Below are 16281 nucleotides of genomic sequence, written 5' to 3'. Positions count from 1 at the left end.
CAATAGAGATATGGCAACAAGGAAGCAACAGCTCAGTTACTTAAAATTAAAAATACATAAAAACAGAGGACGCATTGACACCCTTCTGCCTGCATTTCCACTGCTTTTATTGAGTTCCTCTCTGCTATTCATGGTTGCACAGATGGTACCAGCCTACAGGCCCATTATGCTCACAGATTAATCTAGGCAAGGTACTTAACTGGCATGGTTTCATGTTAGGCTGCAGTGTGGACAGGACTTGGACCACTGCTCGCAAGAGAGGCGAGCAAGGGAGCCTTGCTCTGGTCGTCCACAAAAAAAAGAAAAAGAAAGAAAGAAAACCAAAACACCCCCCTCCTCCCTCGCAGGCTGACTTGAGAATTATATTTGCCCCATCGCTGTGTGTGTGAGCACGGGTCTGAGAGGCTGCCTCTCCCAACTCCACTACACCGCGATTCGAGTCACTGAAAAGGCTTTCGACTCAAGCCCTCCATCCACCATTTTCAACAGATTGACAGCAGGTAGAGCACAAAAATCACAAGTTCCCGGTGAAATAAAGCAGGTAAGTGCGCGTATGAGTATCCTAAACCCAACAAACACCTTACGACAGGAAATATTGAGGGAGAAAAACCGCTCCAACCACCTTACTCCCGGCCAGCATCGGGAAGAATAAGGGGAGCGGACGGTTTGCCTACAAGGGTAACAATAAACTGCATCTTTCAGGCGCTTTAGTGTAAGGCTTCCAGTCAGTTTTGTTTGCTTGGATCAACTTTTCTTTTCTTTGACGATCTGAGAGAAAACGCTTTAAAATGCGCTCTACGCACACACCCCAATTTAAAATCTCTTGCTGTTTGTAGCTTGAACTTCAGCTAGGGGGGATTTAAACATGTCTGATCACAACTCCAGGAACGCCGGTGGTAGTAAAAGAAAAAATATATAATCAATCTACACCGACTGGCCAATAAAAAGTTAAGCATTTTAGCCTTTATTTTAAAGGGGCATCAATAGCTCAAGCTCGAGTGCCTCAAGTGGAGACAGTGAGGTTTATTGTCTCAGATATGCCATTTATCTGCCACTGCCTCATCATTTTGTCACGTTACAGTCGTTAAGGTCAAAATATCTGCTAGTGAACCGCTCGGGTTTTATATCTCTTTATTGCATTGAGTGTAATAATGCGTATGCCTGGTCCACAGAGCCACACATGGGTCAGCTGCTTATTGCTGTCCCTAACAAATGGCTTTTCTGCCAGTTGGGATACAAAGCGAGAGACTTAAAGCTCAGTATGTGCCTGTTATGGAAATAGTTGCAGGATTAATTTGCTAAGCTGAAAGTTAATTCCGCGATTAGTTAATAGACAGGAAAAAAAAAAACACCTCTAAAGCCAACAAGCAAAAGATTATTTTGGCTTTTTTCCTCAATATCTTTTACTTTTTATGAGTGTAATTTGAAAAGTTTCTGTTAACTTGCACAGCGTATGCATGATTGTGACAGTTTCTGCCCACTGATACTAAAGGCGTTAAAGAGCTGCTGCCTGCAAGGCTCTAAGCGAACTAAGATGATGCTTACTAAATGAACGGAAGTGCACCAGATTGTGCTGAAGAAGAAACTTGGAGGGGTGGAAATAACAAATGGCACTGATGATTAAACCTGAGAGCTACATTATTAAACTGAAAAGGAATAATATTACACACATACAAGTAAACAATCTCTGATTTTTGCCTCTTCATGGGTGTTTTTTCTTTCTTTTTTTGCCTCAGTTGCACACTGACTGAGGTCTGTAGAAAATGGTTGTTTCATATGCATAATATACTGCTGTATTGTGATACCACTGAGAATTATTCTTTAAAATTCCTGTAAATCAGCCTTACTGAATCTGAAGCATAAACCTTTTAGCTGCTTATGCATCTGGGGAATATAAATGGCTGCATAATTATTCAGAGCCACAAGAGGCTTCTGTAACAGAAGCTGACGAGGAAATATCTCCAAAATGCTGTCTACCTGTGGTCAGATTTACATGCTGCAACTTCCATTTCAGAAAAAATAACAGCCGTTTCTTTTTAAGAACAGGAAATGGATCACTATAGATAATTAGACATAAGTTTTGCTTTCATTTGCTATTGGATCTCAGTTTTATGCACAGACAAGTAAAAACGCAGCAGAATATAACTGCAGATGTTTTAATGAGCCAGGTGCTTTTGACAATCAACGAGTGCTGCTTCATGTCACTTATTGCAGGCCATGGCTATTACTGGAGGTACAGTGGAGTCTTTGAATGAAATTCCAGCTCATGTGTGGAAAGATTTGCCTGACTATCTGAATCTGGGGCCTTCTGCTGTAAATCAGAGCCGCATTGGTGAGTAGCCGGTCTCATTTCATAACTGTAACAACTTCTTTTAGGACTGGCAACATGTTGAGTTTCATTTGAATCTCACGGCTATATAACCTTGAAACAGACTTCCAGCAACCAATGATTGTGGAGCAAAGCAAGACCAGGCTGGGCCAGAAAGTGAAACTTGAAAATGATAACTGAATCAGAACTTAAACAAACATGAAGCGAGTCATCTGAGTCGAAGGCTTTGAGTGTTTTTTTTCTAACATGCCTCGTGCATGCTTACTCCTTCAAAGAGTCTGTTAGATGCATAAACATCTCGTGGTGCTAAACACCCGTGCTTTACAGCTAGACAGATACATTATATGGACATGCAAACATGCATTAAATCAAGAAGCGTGGGTTGTATTGATCTGTATTTGAAATCAAAGTGAGCAAATGCAATGAAATAATAATGAAGAAACTGATCAAAGAGTGGGGAAAAATCAAAGCAAGGACAAACCAGGATATGATACTGCTCACCTTGATCTCCTATCTGACACAAAATCCACCGGGTTGAAATATAGTTGCATAATTATTGGATCTCCTGCTTCTGCTAACTGATTTATTCTGTGCACAAAGTTAGAATTTAAACATCTAAATCAGTCCTAAAATGACCCCCCCCCCCCACCCCCAAAACAAAATGACTTCACTGAGGTTTATTACATGGCGTATCATGCCTATCCTTACGATTATCAACACAGACTGTTAAGGTTTACCAAAATATATCAGTTGTGGCTCTATTTTATAAGTGTGCTCACATATTTCCATGCATTATTAATAAATGCATTAATATATAACTCTCAGATGTGGCATGAGTAAGGTGTCTTTGCTTTTTATTTCTTTATTTTTATTATTTTCAGGTGTTTGGGCGACACGAGTCATCCCTAAAGGTAAGAAGCTTGGTCCGTTTGTTGGAGAGAAGAAGAAAAGGTCCCAGGTGACCAGCAATGTTTACATGTGGGAGGTATGTTGCAGCCCTCCCCTTGCTCCTTTTCCCTAAAAATGCGCATAGCCACCTTTTTCTGTGATACTTGCTAATAACGAGCCCAGCTGCATTCTTTATCAAGCAGCAGTAGTTCAAAAGAGTTTAGGAAGTCCTCTGTGTGCCGTGAGCAAGTTAACATAAACATTTGGAGTTTTCCAAGGCACAGAATTAAAAAACTCTTCACTGCATCTCTGTTTCTGATTTAGATTTATTTATTTATTTGCTTTTTAAAACGTCACCTTCCCGCTTGTGTTCTGTAGGTTTATTTCCCAACACGGGGCTGGATGTGTATCGATGCCACAGACCCCATGAAGGGGAACTGGCTGCGATACGTTAACTGGGCCCGCTCCAGTGAAGAGCAGAATCTTTTCCCACTGGAAATCAACAGAGCCATTCACTACAAAGTATTAAGGGTAGGTCAAACACATTCCCGTGTCAGCGCGTTGCATGTGTGACTATGAATGTACTGCTGATTAAGATCCTCAGGGTTGGATGGTTTTTCTTAGATGATCTTGAGACACCCAGGAACATTGTTTTTGGCCCTCTTGCTCTCTGCAGAGTTGATGTAACCTGTCACTTAACAGCTGTTGTTAATCATCAACCACAAATATAAGCAAAGGTGTAATTGATTTGCCTCTCTTTGATTAATGATTTTCTGCTGGAGTGTAGCGGCTCACTATGGTGTCTCTCGAGCCGTCTGGATGTTTCTCTGGAGGATTAGAATTAACAGTAAACCCTCCCCCCCCCAAACCCTAAACTTAAACTCAGTGTATTTATTTGTTACAGCAACATGAATATATATATGTATGTGTGTGTGTATATGTATGTATGTGTGTGTGTATATGTATGTATGTATATGTATATATATATATATATATATATATATATGTATATGTGTATATATGTATATATGTGTATATGTGTATATATGTGTATATATGTGTATATGTGTATATATATGTATATATGTATATATATGTATATATGTGTATATATATGTATATATGTGTATATATATGTATATATGTGTATATATATGTATATATGTGTATATATATGTATATATGTGTATATATATGTATATATGTATGTGTATGTATGTGTGTGTATGTGTATTTTATTATTACTGATGAATAAGTAATGACAGTCTAATGTAGCACGCACTCACTGGACAGTTCAGTAGGTACACCTCATTAGCTGCACATCCATGATGTGAATCTCCCATATCAACACATTCATTGCCCAGGTGCTTTACTGGATTGAGATCTGGTGACTGTGGAGGCTATTTAAGTACAGTGAACTCAATGTAATGTTTAAAAAAAACAAAAACAGTCTGAGATGATATGAGCTTTGTAATAAGGGGATCAACCACCAGCAACCATGCCACCTTGGATCACATTTCTTTCCCATTCTTATATTCGATATGAATAATGTCTATATGTCTAATGGGCTTTATTAAAAAGTACTACCTCAGTGAGTAGTATTGGATTGTACAGGTGTACATTTACCATTCAAAGCAAAAGCATTATATTGGTTACCAAACAAAGGGCTCAAATGACGGTAACACCTGTAATTATCCTCTAAGGTACCCCTTCGAACTATTACAAAAAACTGAATTTGAAAGTTTAGATGTAGTGTGATTTATAAAGCCTTTATAAACCTCATAAAGTGGTAATTAACTGCGTTAATTTTGAAATGACAAAGGTTATATGTTGCATGCTTGTTCCTATTGAGATTATTCTTAAAACACTGTGAAATACCCTAAGCCTTTAGACAGATTAGATGCACAGTAGCCCAAATATCCCCGTTGCCTCTCAGCAAGCCGGTCTGTGATTGGTAGGCGACCTCATCTCTCATTGTTGCAGCCTATCGGGCCGGGAGAGGAGCTGCTGGTGTGGTACACTGTGGAAGACAACCCTGAGATAACAGCTGCACTAGAGGAAGAAAGGGCCAGCAGTCTGAGCAGGAAAAATTCAGCCAGAGCGAGGCGAGGTGAGGCCTTTTACTTCATAACCATGATGACATTTAAGAGCTTTGTTTCTCCCTTGTGGCAGATACGCAAATTAGCCGGGGATTGTTTTGCTGTGGAGCCCAGCCGAAGTTGTAAGTGGCGAGCTAGCGAGCTACAAATGAAGGAAGGCTAGTGGAAGCTAACGTTAACGGTCGCGATGTGCGGGGCTTTTCTTTACTTTCGTATCAGACTTTACGTTCGCCCATAGCGGCTGATTTGGCTCTAAACGCCGACCAAGTGGCTATACACGGTCCGTGAGATGACTTGTTTAGCTTTCAAGCGAGACTCCGAGCAACTTTTTTTAGCAGCTTTTCCTCATCTGGGTCCTGACGTTGTCGAGGATGTGACCTTCCTTGAGTTCCTAAAGCGTGAAAGCCATCCATCGGCGAGCCTCTCGTCTTGATGATGGCCTATAGCAGGTTAGCTAACTAGCAGCTTCCTTATCCAAGCAGAGGCTGATCGAGGGGCCCATCTAAGGAAAGGGTAAGAAGCTGAAATATCGCGGTTGTATTTTTGCATGTAGTGTTTGAAATCGAGCGATACATCGCTGGGGTCCAGAATAACCAGTTCATCGAGTTGTCATACTTGGTGTTCTGTGCTAGCAGTAAGCTAAAGGGCTAGGTGTGATCGCACGGACATCTCGGTGTGCAGGAAAAGAAGGGAAACTGTGTGTGTAGGGTAATTTTATTATTAAAAACTCATCGCTGGCGGTGAATACACAGGCATCCACTATGTAAAAGGTCGAGGCAGTGTTATATTCCGGGTTGGCAAACAGAAACTTTCCGTGACACAACATCAAAACAAAACCAAAGAGTAGCAGCACACAAAACTGCTTCTGTGCCTTCTCCCCCTTCTCTCCTCACTTACTTTGAAATAAATAACGTATAAAAACGTGAAAGTAAGCACTAGTACCATCAGCGCAGCTGATAAATTCCAAGAAACGGTAACCTTGGCTGTTGTGTTGTGTGCCACATTTCCATTTACCAGCATGAACTTTGAACATGTTATTTCCATAAAAGACAGCAAGCTCTCACCTTGTCATGAGATGTCATCAATACATGACTACAAAAAAGAATGCAAAATGATTAAAAATATGCTGTGTGCAATGTCAAAAATTGGTCAGTGCGCACTGTTTTGCTTTATATTCTGCTGTAAATGTATAATATTACAAGAGTACAGTGCAGTATAATGGAGTACATCTGCCCACATTTGATATATAGTCTTATAAATGACTTGACTTGCTATTAACATGCAATTAATAGCTACATTCAGCAGACAGAAACACAAATCCTTCATTATAACATCAGAAAAAATTAAATCTGAGGATTGGGAGCTATACAACTCTACAGGCAGTATGCTGTGACCCCTAATGCCAGTGTACTGTGAAGTGAACCTCAGTAAATTAACTATCCTGCCTTTGGATTAGCAATGATCCATATTCCCTAACCTGCGTGTGGTGTACTTGTAGAGTGACTGCTGGATTAAAAAAAATGGTTTACACAAATGTACACAAAGATAAATTGTACAAAAGTGGGCAGTGGTGCAGCTGCTGTGGATTTGGCAGAATGGCTCTGGCCCTGCTGGTCAGATGCCTGACCTGCAGCATGTGTTTCTCTGCTATGAACTGGGCTTTGAAGGCCAGGTCAGATGGCCTTTTGACTCATTTCAGTGACAAGGAGGTGCAGGGGAGACTCCTGAGTCAAACTAGACATCGGCATTCAAAATATGTCCTATTGGGCTTAGTGTGAGCCTCAATCATTAGGTAATTGTCACATTTAAATGACTGATGCATATGAGCTCATAATTGGAATACAATTTAAGTGTAATCTGCATGCTTATCATGCCTGTAAATTATAGTGTGTACAAACTGAAAGATTTGCTGTACAGAACTGAGCAATCGCTGAGGAAATATTTGAGCTGACTTTGGTGTAGAACTTAAAGTCAGTTAAAGTAATCTGGCAGCAATAAAAAATATCAAGAGGAAAGGATATTACAAGATACTAAGATAACTTTTCTTGACTAAAGTGTGTGATCAGTGATTGAGCTTTATACAAAGTGATGTGTGTGTGTTTGTACTTGCAGCCAGAAGAAAGCTGCTGGAGAAAGCCAGACAGGCTGGTTTGGGTGGATTCAAGAAAACGAGTGGAACCAAACCTACTGTCAAGGAGATGTGGGATGGGGAAGGAGGTAAGTTTCCTTATTGTGAAGTAGTTGATTTAAACAATTTTATTTTATTTATTTTATTAACTGCTACCTGTGTGTTGCAACTACTTAAAACATTTGATTAATTTTGATATGTTTTGCAGGAGTGAAGGGGACGGAGAAGGATGGGACGCCGTTATCCGTGCAGGAAATCAAGACGGCGCATTCACTGGGAAGCACTGACCATAAAGATGTACAGGACATGTCAACAGCATTAACAGACAGAGGAGACTTGGAGGAGGATGAAGAGGACGATGAAGTAGAAGAAGAAGGAGAGGAGGAAGAGGAGGAGGATGGTGATGATGTGGAAGACTCAGAAGCTGCTCTGCATTTAACTGTCACTGATTCCATGTTAAACAAACTAGCATGCCCCGAAGAAAGCCACGGGGATGCACAGGTAAAGTCGGAGTCTTCCTCCCTAGCTGGACGAGAGCCAGAGGTTGATCCCGATCTTGACCCTGATGGTGACCTTGAGGGTGATCCACAAGGAGAGCCCTATCCCTGTCAGCACTGTGAGCGCCACTTTGCCACCAGACAGGGCCTGGAGCGTCACATACACATTCACGCTATGAGCAACCAGCAAGCACAACTTTTCAAGTGCCGCTACTGCAATAAATCCTTTGGCTCACAGGTGGGACGGCGGCGGCACGAGAGACGGCATGAGAGCGGCTCTAAGAAAAGGCCCGGCTATCTGGCTGGACCTGCCAGTCCTGTGGTGCAGACAGATTCAAGTCCTGACTGCACCAGCCCAACTACTCACTATATAGCCACAGGATCCCAGTTTACAGGAGGACAGCTGCACAACTCTGATATGCAGAGAAAGGAGTTGGGGCCTCAAGTTGACCGTCCCTTTATGTTGGATGAAAACGGGGAGTCAAAAGAACTCCACCCCTGCAAGTACTGCAATAAAGCCTTTGGCACACACACTAACATGCGCAGACACCAACGCAGAATACATGAACGACACTTGTTACCAAAAGGAGTTCGAAGGAAAGCTATGCTGCAGCAAGAGGCAGCGCGGCAGCCTGACGGGTCCCCCAGCATGAGCCCTCCTACCGTCTACGTTCCCAGTGCAGACACGGAAGACGAGGCAGACAGGGACGATTACGCGGTTGACATATCCAAAAACATCTCTGAGAATTTGAGCTTCTACATTGATGGCAAGATCGTGTCCACGAGCGCAGTGAGTACTTGTGAAGTGATAGAAGTGGACTCGAGATCTGCAGCTCTGTTTGGTCTGGACACCGTCATCCTCAACCCAACTCAGATCAGTCAAGCGCTGAAGGTGGAGACTAGAACAACTAACACAAAGCAAACCTCCAACACTGGACAGCCAGCAGCTAAAAGGAGAACATCTACACCCCCCCTTATTCCCAGCCTTAAAGTGGAGACGGAAACTTCAGCATCATCTTCATCATCGTCTTCCACATCTTCCTCATCCAACATGTTAGTGGGAGGTCTGTTTCAACAGGCCACTGATTCATCGGCTTTTCAGCGAGAGAAAAACGTTTACCTCTCGCCGAAACTCAAACAGCTTCTTCAGGCGCAAGACATCCAGAAATCAACCGTAACTCTGATAACAGACAGCCATAAGCTAGCCTCGCAGCTGTCCGTCATGCCACTGCAAGGGTCTTCAGGGAAGTTTAAAAGAAGAACGGCTTCTCCTCCGTCGTCGTCTCCGCAGCTCAGCCCTGCAAGTAAAAATGAGAGCGGTAAAGTTGAAGTGGCAAGCTTATACACTCTTAAGGTACCGAAGCTGGAAAGCCAGACCGCATCACCTTCTGAGAGCCTGATGGACAAAGATGACAGGGAAACTCTGAGCCCTTCTGGAAATGCCACCCATAACCAACCTTCCTCTAGTAGCGGAGGAAATTCCTGTAATCAGCAGCCCTTGGATTTGTCAAACTCTGTCAGCAAGAAGAGTGAGAATTTGAACAAAGTGCTCGGGGATTCGGCTCTTGATTTAAGCTTCCATCGGAAGACCACAGGTGAGCCCGAATCAAAGGGGAATGCAGCACCACAGCCACTAACCAAAAAGAGAAAGCCTAACACCAGCATGCTTGCAAAGGTGCTAATGAACGAGTATGCTGGTCTAAATTTGCCGGGAGATGAGGGTCCCTCGACTCTGGCAAACATAAATTCTTTCCCTTCTCACTCTCCTAATGTTGGATCCGATTCAGCCAACCCCTCTCCGCCATCTTTGACCCCCATGACCATGACTCCCTCTTCACCCGGGACTTCTAGTGTCACATCCCCGACGCCACCTCCGCCTGTACTACCCACCATACCCTCTCCGCCAGCCATGCCTAGTTCTCCTCTCTCTCAGCCTTCGGACTCATCCTTGCTGAGGCCTCTGCCTGTGCTCTCACCAAAAATGTCTCCGAGATCAATTGAAGAGAAATCCCACTTGGAGGAGGAGAGCTTCTCAGCTGAGGAAAACAAAGATGAGGAGGAGAAGCACATCTCTGAGCTGCTGGATTCCCCAGACACTTCACTTAAAGGTCCCTCAAATGGCTCAAGTACACCGAGCCCTCCAGAGGCAGAATCAGTCGATATGCCCACTACAGAGGATGATGTATCGCAGACTGGAACTTCCAACAGTCTGCCTAATGGTAATCAGAACCATGACACTGTCTCTGAAACTGAGAAACCGGACTTTGCTGCTATCTCGTCCCAACCAGAATCCTCATCCTCTTTAAAAGCTCCCTCTGACTCACATGATTCATCCTCATCACAAGCTTCGCAGTCTCCCCATCCGATTACAATAAAAGAAGAACCTGAGCACTGTATAGATGAGTTATTGGGTACTAGTCATGCCTCTCCGTGTGGCTTTGACTCTTCTCCTCAGCCTGCTGCTGCTCTCCCTGCTGCCCCTGAACCGACTGATAAAACTGCTGAGCCCGAGGAAATTGACATGACGTACTGCAAGACTTTTGTATGTAATGTGTGTGAAAAGCCGTTTGGCTCCATCAAAGAGCTCAGCGGACATATCGTAGAGCACGCCGCAGACTGGCCGTTCAAGTGCGAGTTTTGCGTCCAGCTGTTTGGTGACGCTCCAGCCCTGCTTGCTCATCGGACGACACTACATGGAGTGGGCCAGATCTTTGTGTGCTCTATTTGTTCCAAAGAGTTTGCCTTTCTCTGTAACCTCCAGCAGCATCAGAAGGATCTGCATCCAAATGAAGCATGCTCACATACTACTGTAGAGAGTGGGAAACTTAGGCCACAGAATTATACCGATCCTTCCAGAGCCAAAGAGGAAAGCAGTCCCTCAACACCAGCTCTTGAGATGGCTGATGAAAATGCGCCACCCAGCGACTCTCATTTACTAAAAGAAGAGCCAGATGTTAATGGAAATCATACAGAGGAGGGGGCAGAGGACCCCAATGAGGAGCTGTACACTACAATAAAGATCATGGCATCAGAAGGAGGGAAGCCTAAAGGTCCTGATGTCCGCCTTGGCATTAATCAGCACTACCCCAGTTATAAACCACCCCCATTTCCTTATCATAGCCGTTCCCATGCTGGCTCTGTGGCCTCGGCTACAAACTTCACCACCCACAACATACCACAGACTTTTAGCACTGCCATTCGCTGCACCAAGTGTGGCAACAGCTTTGACAACATGCCCGAACTGCACCAACACATACTGGTCTGTGCCAGCGCCAGTGATAAAAAGCGTTACACTCCCAAGAAAAACCCCATCCCTCTCAAGCAAATAGTGAAGAGTCCAAACGGAGTGGCGTCCCCCACAGCAGCCGCTGCAGGCCAGAGTGCTTTCCGTAGAATGGGTCAGCCAAAGAGACTAAACTTTAATCAAGACACTGGCAAAACAAAAATGAGTGCCCTGAGCAAGAAGAAACACGAGCTGGTGCAGAAGGCAATTTCGCAGAAAAATAAAACCGCCACGAATGCAAAGAAGGCTGCCATCAAAGTGGAAGAAGAGCACACCTCTAATGTCTGCCCCCACTGCAGTCGTGTGTTTACTTATACCGCGAGTCTGACTAAGCACATGGCAGTCAGCTGCCCCATGAAGCCTGTCGTTGTTAAAAAGGGCAAAAGAGGTCTCGCGGAGGTGAAAAAAGAGCCAGGGTCTGTGGCAGATAAAAACACGAGTCTGAGGAAAAAAGCATCTGACGGTGAAGCACACGCAGACACTGAATCTAAACCTTTGGGAAAGACCAGGGCTCGTAGCTCCGGTGGTGCAGACCCCGAACGTCTCCAGGCAAGAAAAGGGAAAACCCCTGCTGCAGTGGGCCGACCAAAGAGGCCCGCCTCCTTCCCAGCTCTGGTTCCTGCAAGCAAAAGAACTAAAAAGGGCCAAGTTCAGTATTTACCTCCCACCCCTTCAGCCGTGGACACTCCTAGCGAGGCTTTACAACGGCCAGCCATGAGAATGCAGCGTATGGGCAAAGAGGCAGCACCCAAGAGATTAACGGAGGCCAAGTCATCATCATCATCACCGCCATCAACAACTCAGCAGCAGCAGCAGCAACAACAAGTGAAGAAGGAGGAGCGGTTCTCTCTTCGAACACGGGAGAGAGTTGGTGGTCCTGTCACCAGGAGCTTACAGATGGCCAGCACAGCTCCTGCTGCTGAGCCGAAGACCGATGAACCACCAATTCAAGAGCCAAAAGACACTCAGGTGAGTTATCTGTTGGCTTACTGCAGTCACACTGATTATCATACTGATGTCATATTTATTTGTCAAGTTTTTGAAGCAATTCAAATAACTGACCAATCATTGTGCTGCTTCTGTTTGTTTGCTCCCCCCTAAAGGAGGTGGCGACGAAGTGAGCCATGTGACATTATTGAGCTCCCTCTGTTCACCTATCAGGTAGCACTCTGGAGTCATCGTGTAACCAAGGACGCCCTTTGTGACGTTTTGCTCAGTTGTTTTTGGTTTTTTTCCTACTCGAAACATGTCAAGTCTGCTTATCTCAACTGCCTTGCTGGATTTAAGGAGGGAACTCTTTATCTTCCATCCATCTTATGAACTGAACTGAGCCTCGATTTCTAGCCAGCCTTGCAAAAACAACAACAACAAAAAAAAAAAACCCCACAAAAAAAGGAAACTGTAAATGACAGTGAATTAATATATTCAATGTGTGTCCTTACTTGACCCAAAACAGTAAGATTAGGGCTCCGTTATTTTTGGAAAGCTGACATATTGCAAATGGCAATCATGTATCAGTTAGTGTTAGGGAAACTTGTTTATTATTATTATTTTTTCCCCCCTTTTAGGTCTTTTTTAAAAAATTTTTTATTTGTTTGTTTGTTTTATTTGGATGTCTCCAGAGTCTCTTAATGCATGAGCTGTATAGAGTTAAAAACTAGATTAAACCCGTGCCTCTCCTTGTGGGCACCTACTTCAGTTTATACATGATTTGCAAAGTATGTACGTTCGAATTTCCTTTTTTTGTAGTCTTTATATTGTAGAATATATCTTATTTGTTTGGGAAACAAAAATGAAAGAGGGCAGTACAGTTTACTGCAACAATTGGTCCTCAGGAACACTGTATATGCGTGTGGTAAGTATGTATATGGTTACAGTTGGATGACAGCTCTTCCTTAGGTTTAAATCTCATGCCAAGTGTCATGTTTTGTTTTTTTAACTTGCTTTCTTTTTTGTTCATCTGGTGTTAGCAGGTGATTCCCGTTGTAAAAATGTGATGGGACTGATGTCTCCTCTTTAAAAAATAAATAAATAATGAAAATAATTTTGATATCACGCATTAAGCCCAGTGTTCTTACAGCACTTTAAAACAAACTGCCAAAATTTCAAGCTGGATCAGAAAGCCTATTTATAAGAAACATGTGCGTCATGGAATGTATTCAGGTCTGCTGATAATTTGCCCCAACGGGCAGAAAATTATTCTTCCAATCTCAGATATTTACCTTTTTTTTTTTTTTTAAAGCCTTTTTGCAAAGACATCTGCAAACTATTTGTTATCTTTAAGAAGTTTGATAATTCCCTAAATGCCAAAATGCATGATACACTTCTTTTTTTGTAAGCGAACGTATATAAAGTCGCTTCATGTGTTCTTTCTCACGCGAAAGCCACAGAAGTGCAGCCGAAGTTTTTTTTTTTTTTTTTTGAGGACTGTGCCATTTCTGTTTCAGTGAATTCATGTGTACTTCATGAAAACCTCATCCAGGCCCTGCAAGTGAAAACTTTTTGTTTCTGCAGTGTTCGACCCACCTTTCCCACTCGCATCCAGTTATCCGACGGCAAACACGCAGGCAGTGCTTAAACGCTCGTAGCATGTTCTGGGAAAATAAATTGAACAATATGATTAAAAGCTAATTTATATTTCCATGAGAAATCTTCATGCTTTGCCTTTCAGTCTCATGAATTATGTATTTAAGGATGAACAAAGACAAAAATCCCAAATGACCTCATGTAAAACGTTGCTGTAATTGACATAATTAAAATACGTTTTTCAATTTGTGTAAAGCTTTATTTGTTCTTTTGCTTGTGGGACTCTCAGTTATACGCAGATTTTTGAGATTTGGGCATAGAGGACTGGGAATTTTTTGTTGTTGTTATTGGCAGCACTGGGCTTGATTTAAAATATGTACTTGTGCATTATCATGGTATCGTACTGATATAAAAAATCAATTGGTGAATGTAGACAGAAAGGATTGATTAACTGGTCTGACTCCTTTTATATACTGAGACCTTTTTCTTTCTTTTTTTTTCAAACATAATAGATGTCCCTGCCATTGGAGCTGTAATAAAGTCTTTCACATTACATTTACTGATTACCTTCTCCACTTAGAGTTTGGCAGGGACTTCACCCAATTATGAAAAATGAATTTTAGTTTTCATTGTATTTGACTTTGATAGAAGGTAAGAAATCTTGCATAAATCATGTGAAGTCGCCGCCTTTGCTTCACGGGTTGGCAGACTACGACTGGGACAGGGGACCCGGGGACCCGTCAGCTGGTTCCTGCAAGATTTGTATCTATTTTGGGAGCAGTTTGCTAGTCAGGTGGCTGATATGTGAGTCGTGCATTACCTTAAACTCTTGCCTCTGTGTTGTGGGTCAGAATAGAAATGGGAAGCAAGTTGTGTAATAGATATATGAGTCAAAGCCCCATTGGACACAGTACGCATCAGATATGGCTGTTTTGTTTATGGACTTTGAAAATAATTAGTTTAGAACTTAATCCTATAAAATATAAAGTGTAGTGTAATTTAAGTCAGTTTTGACTGTCCTCCATCCAGGTGTGCATTAATATATTCTGAATAGTCACTGATAAGTAACAGTCATAAATCCTTACAGGGCTCATGCACGGGCAGTGAAACAAAACTAGTGTGCACACGAACTATGATGAATAATTCAGTGTTGTGCATATTTGTGATATTTCTGTCACTCGCACACCGCTGCTTCTTATTTAAGAATAGTGTCTGTTACATGGCAATAATTATCGCAATAAGTAAACACAAATATTTAATCAGCCAATCACAGGGCAGCAACTCAGTGCATTTAGGCACACAGACGTGGTCAAGACGACCTGCTGAAGTTCAAACTGAGCATGAGAACGGAGCTGAAGTTGATTTAAGTGGCTTTGAGTGTGCTGTGGTTGTTGGTGTCAGATGAGCTGGTGTGAGTATTTCAGAAACTGCTGGGATTTTTTCCCACACAACCATCTCTGGGGTTTACAGAGAGTGATCCAACAAAGAGATGTCAAGTGAGCTGCAGTTTTTTGGGTGAAAATTACTTGTTTATGTCAAAGGTTGAAGGAGAATGGCCAGACTGCTTCAAGCTGTGAAGATGACAGTGGTAACTCACAAAACCACTTGTTACAGCCAATGTATGCAGAAAAACATCTCTGAAATCAAAGCTTCTCAGAACCTCTCGGGATGGATCTGTAGCTATGAATATCTTTCAAGGTCTCATCTGGCTTGTGTGCATCTGATGAGCTCAGTTTTTGACAGACCTCATCCGTCTCACTTATGTAGCCCAGTACCTAAAAACCTAACAAACTATCAATGCCGGCCAACTGAGAGTGCGCTCCAAATCTTCACCAGAGCACTGTGGCGTGGACCAGATCCTCACAGAAGACATCCTGATGGATGAGATTATAAATGAAATGTAATCTGTTTGTTAGATTTGATCCACAGGCTGCATCCCTTTATTCAGAGGGATGTGGAGACGTGTTTATTTGCCCCAGTGCCATGATGGTATACTTTATGGCTGGATGTAGTTTATGTGAGTGTGTGTGTGGAGGGGTGGGCACTTGGAGGAGCGCCGCACCATACTCATGCTGTCAGGGTGAAATATCGCTGCACTCTCTCTTGATTGCTGTGTACGGTGCTTCAGCCCTATTCATAAAAATGCAATTCCATGCAGTACTGTGCCTGACTTGACAAAATAAACTACGACATTCCAGAGAGGCAGATTTAAGATGTTAAAGAGTGGAGCGATTACCCATCTCAACCTCTCAATTACACCATGCATACAATTCAGGACAAGCATGTAATTTCAAATAAATAAAGAAATGGCATCAGCATCAAATAAAATACAATATTTCAGTTCACATCGTGATAAATATTGTTGTCAGTGAAAACTACAATCTGGAGTTGTGAGGAGATGTTTTTGTGTGGAGACGCCGATGGAGAGCAACAGAGTCAAGTTATGAAAAGTTAGCCCTCTTCCAGCTGATCAAAAGACAGACTTTTTTTTTTTGTAGCTATGAGATAAGCAAGTGTAAGATTTGCTTAAA

At 42.7% G+C, this 16281-nt stretch overlaps 1 protein-coding gene across 2 annotated transcripts; it reads left to right on the top strand.

Moving 5' to 3' along the window:
- The first annotated feature begins 233 nt into the window (after positions 1–233).
- On the top strand, positions 234–14178 carry prdm2b (PR domain containing 2, with ZNF domain b). 2 transcript variants are annotated; one of them, XM_082534283.1, is made up of 8 exons: positions 234–541; positions 2215–2332; positions 3211–3314; positions 3596–3748; positions 5201–5327; positions 7429–7533; positions 7653–12193; positions 12328–14178. In XM_082534283.1, exons 2-8 carry the CDS (start codon positions 2218–2220, stop codon positions 12343–12345), a joined length of 5163 nt encoding a protein of 1720 aa, XP_082390409.1. In that variant the 5' UTR covers positions 234–541; positions 2215–2217; the 3' UTR covers positions 12346–14178. The 2 variants fall into 2 exon arrangements, with proteins under 2 accessions (XP_082390409.1, XP_082390410.1); XM_082534284.1 differs by lacking the exons at positions 234–541; positions 2215–2332; positions 3211–3314; positions 3596–3748; positions 5201–5327 and adding an exon at positions 5374–5829.
- The last annotated feature ends 2103 nt before the right edge of the window (positions 14179–16281 follow it).

The sequence above is a fragment of the Aulonocara stuartgranti genome (assembly GCF_965226115.1).
Source record: "Aulonocara stuartgranti genome assembly, chromosome: 5".
In the NCBI taxonomy this organism is placed as follows: domain Eukaryota; kingdom Metazoa; phylum Chordata; class Actinopteri; order Cichliformes; family Cichlidae; genus Aulonocara; species Aulonocara stuartgranti.
This window is presented reverse-complemented; position numbering and strand designations above follow the sequence as displayed.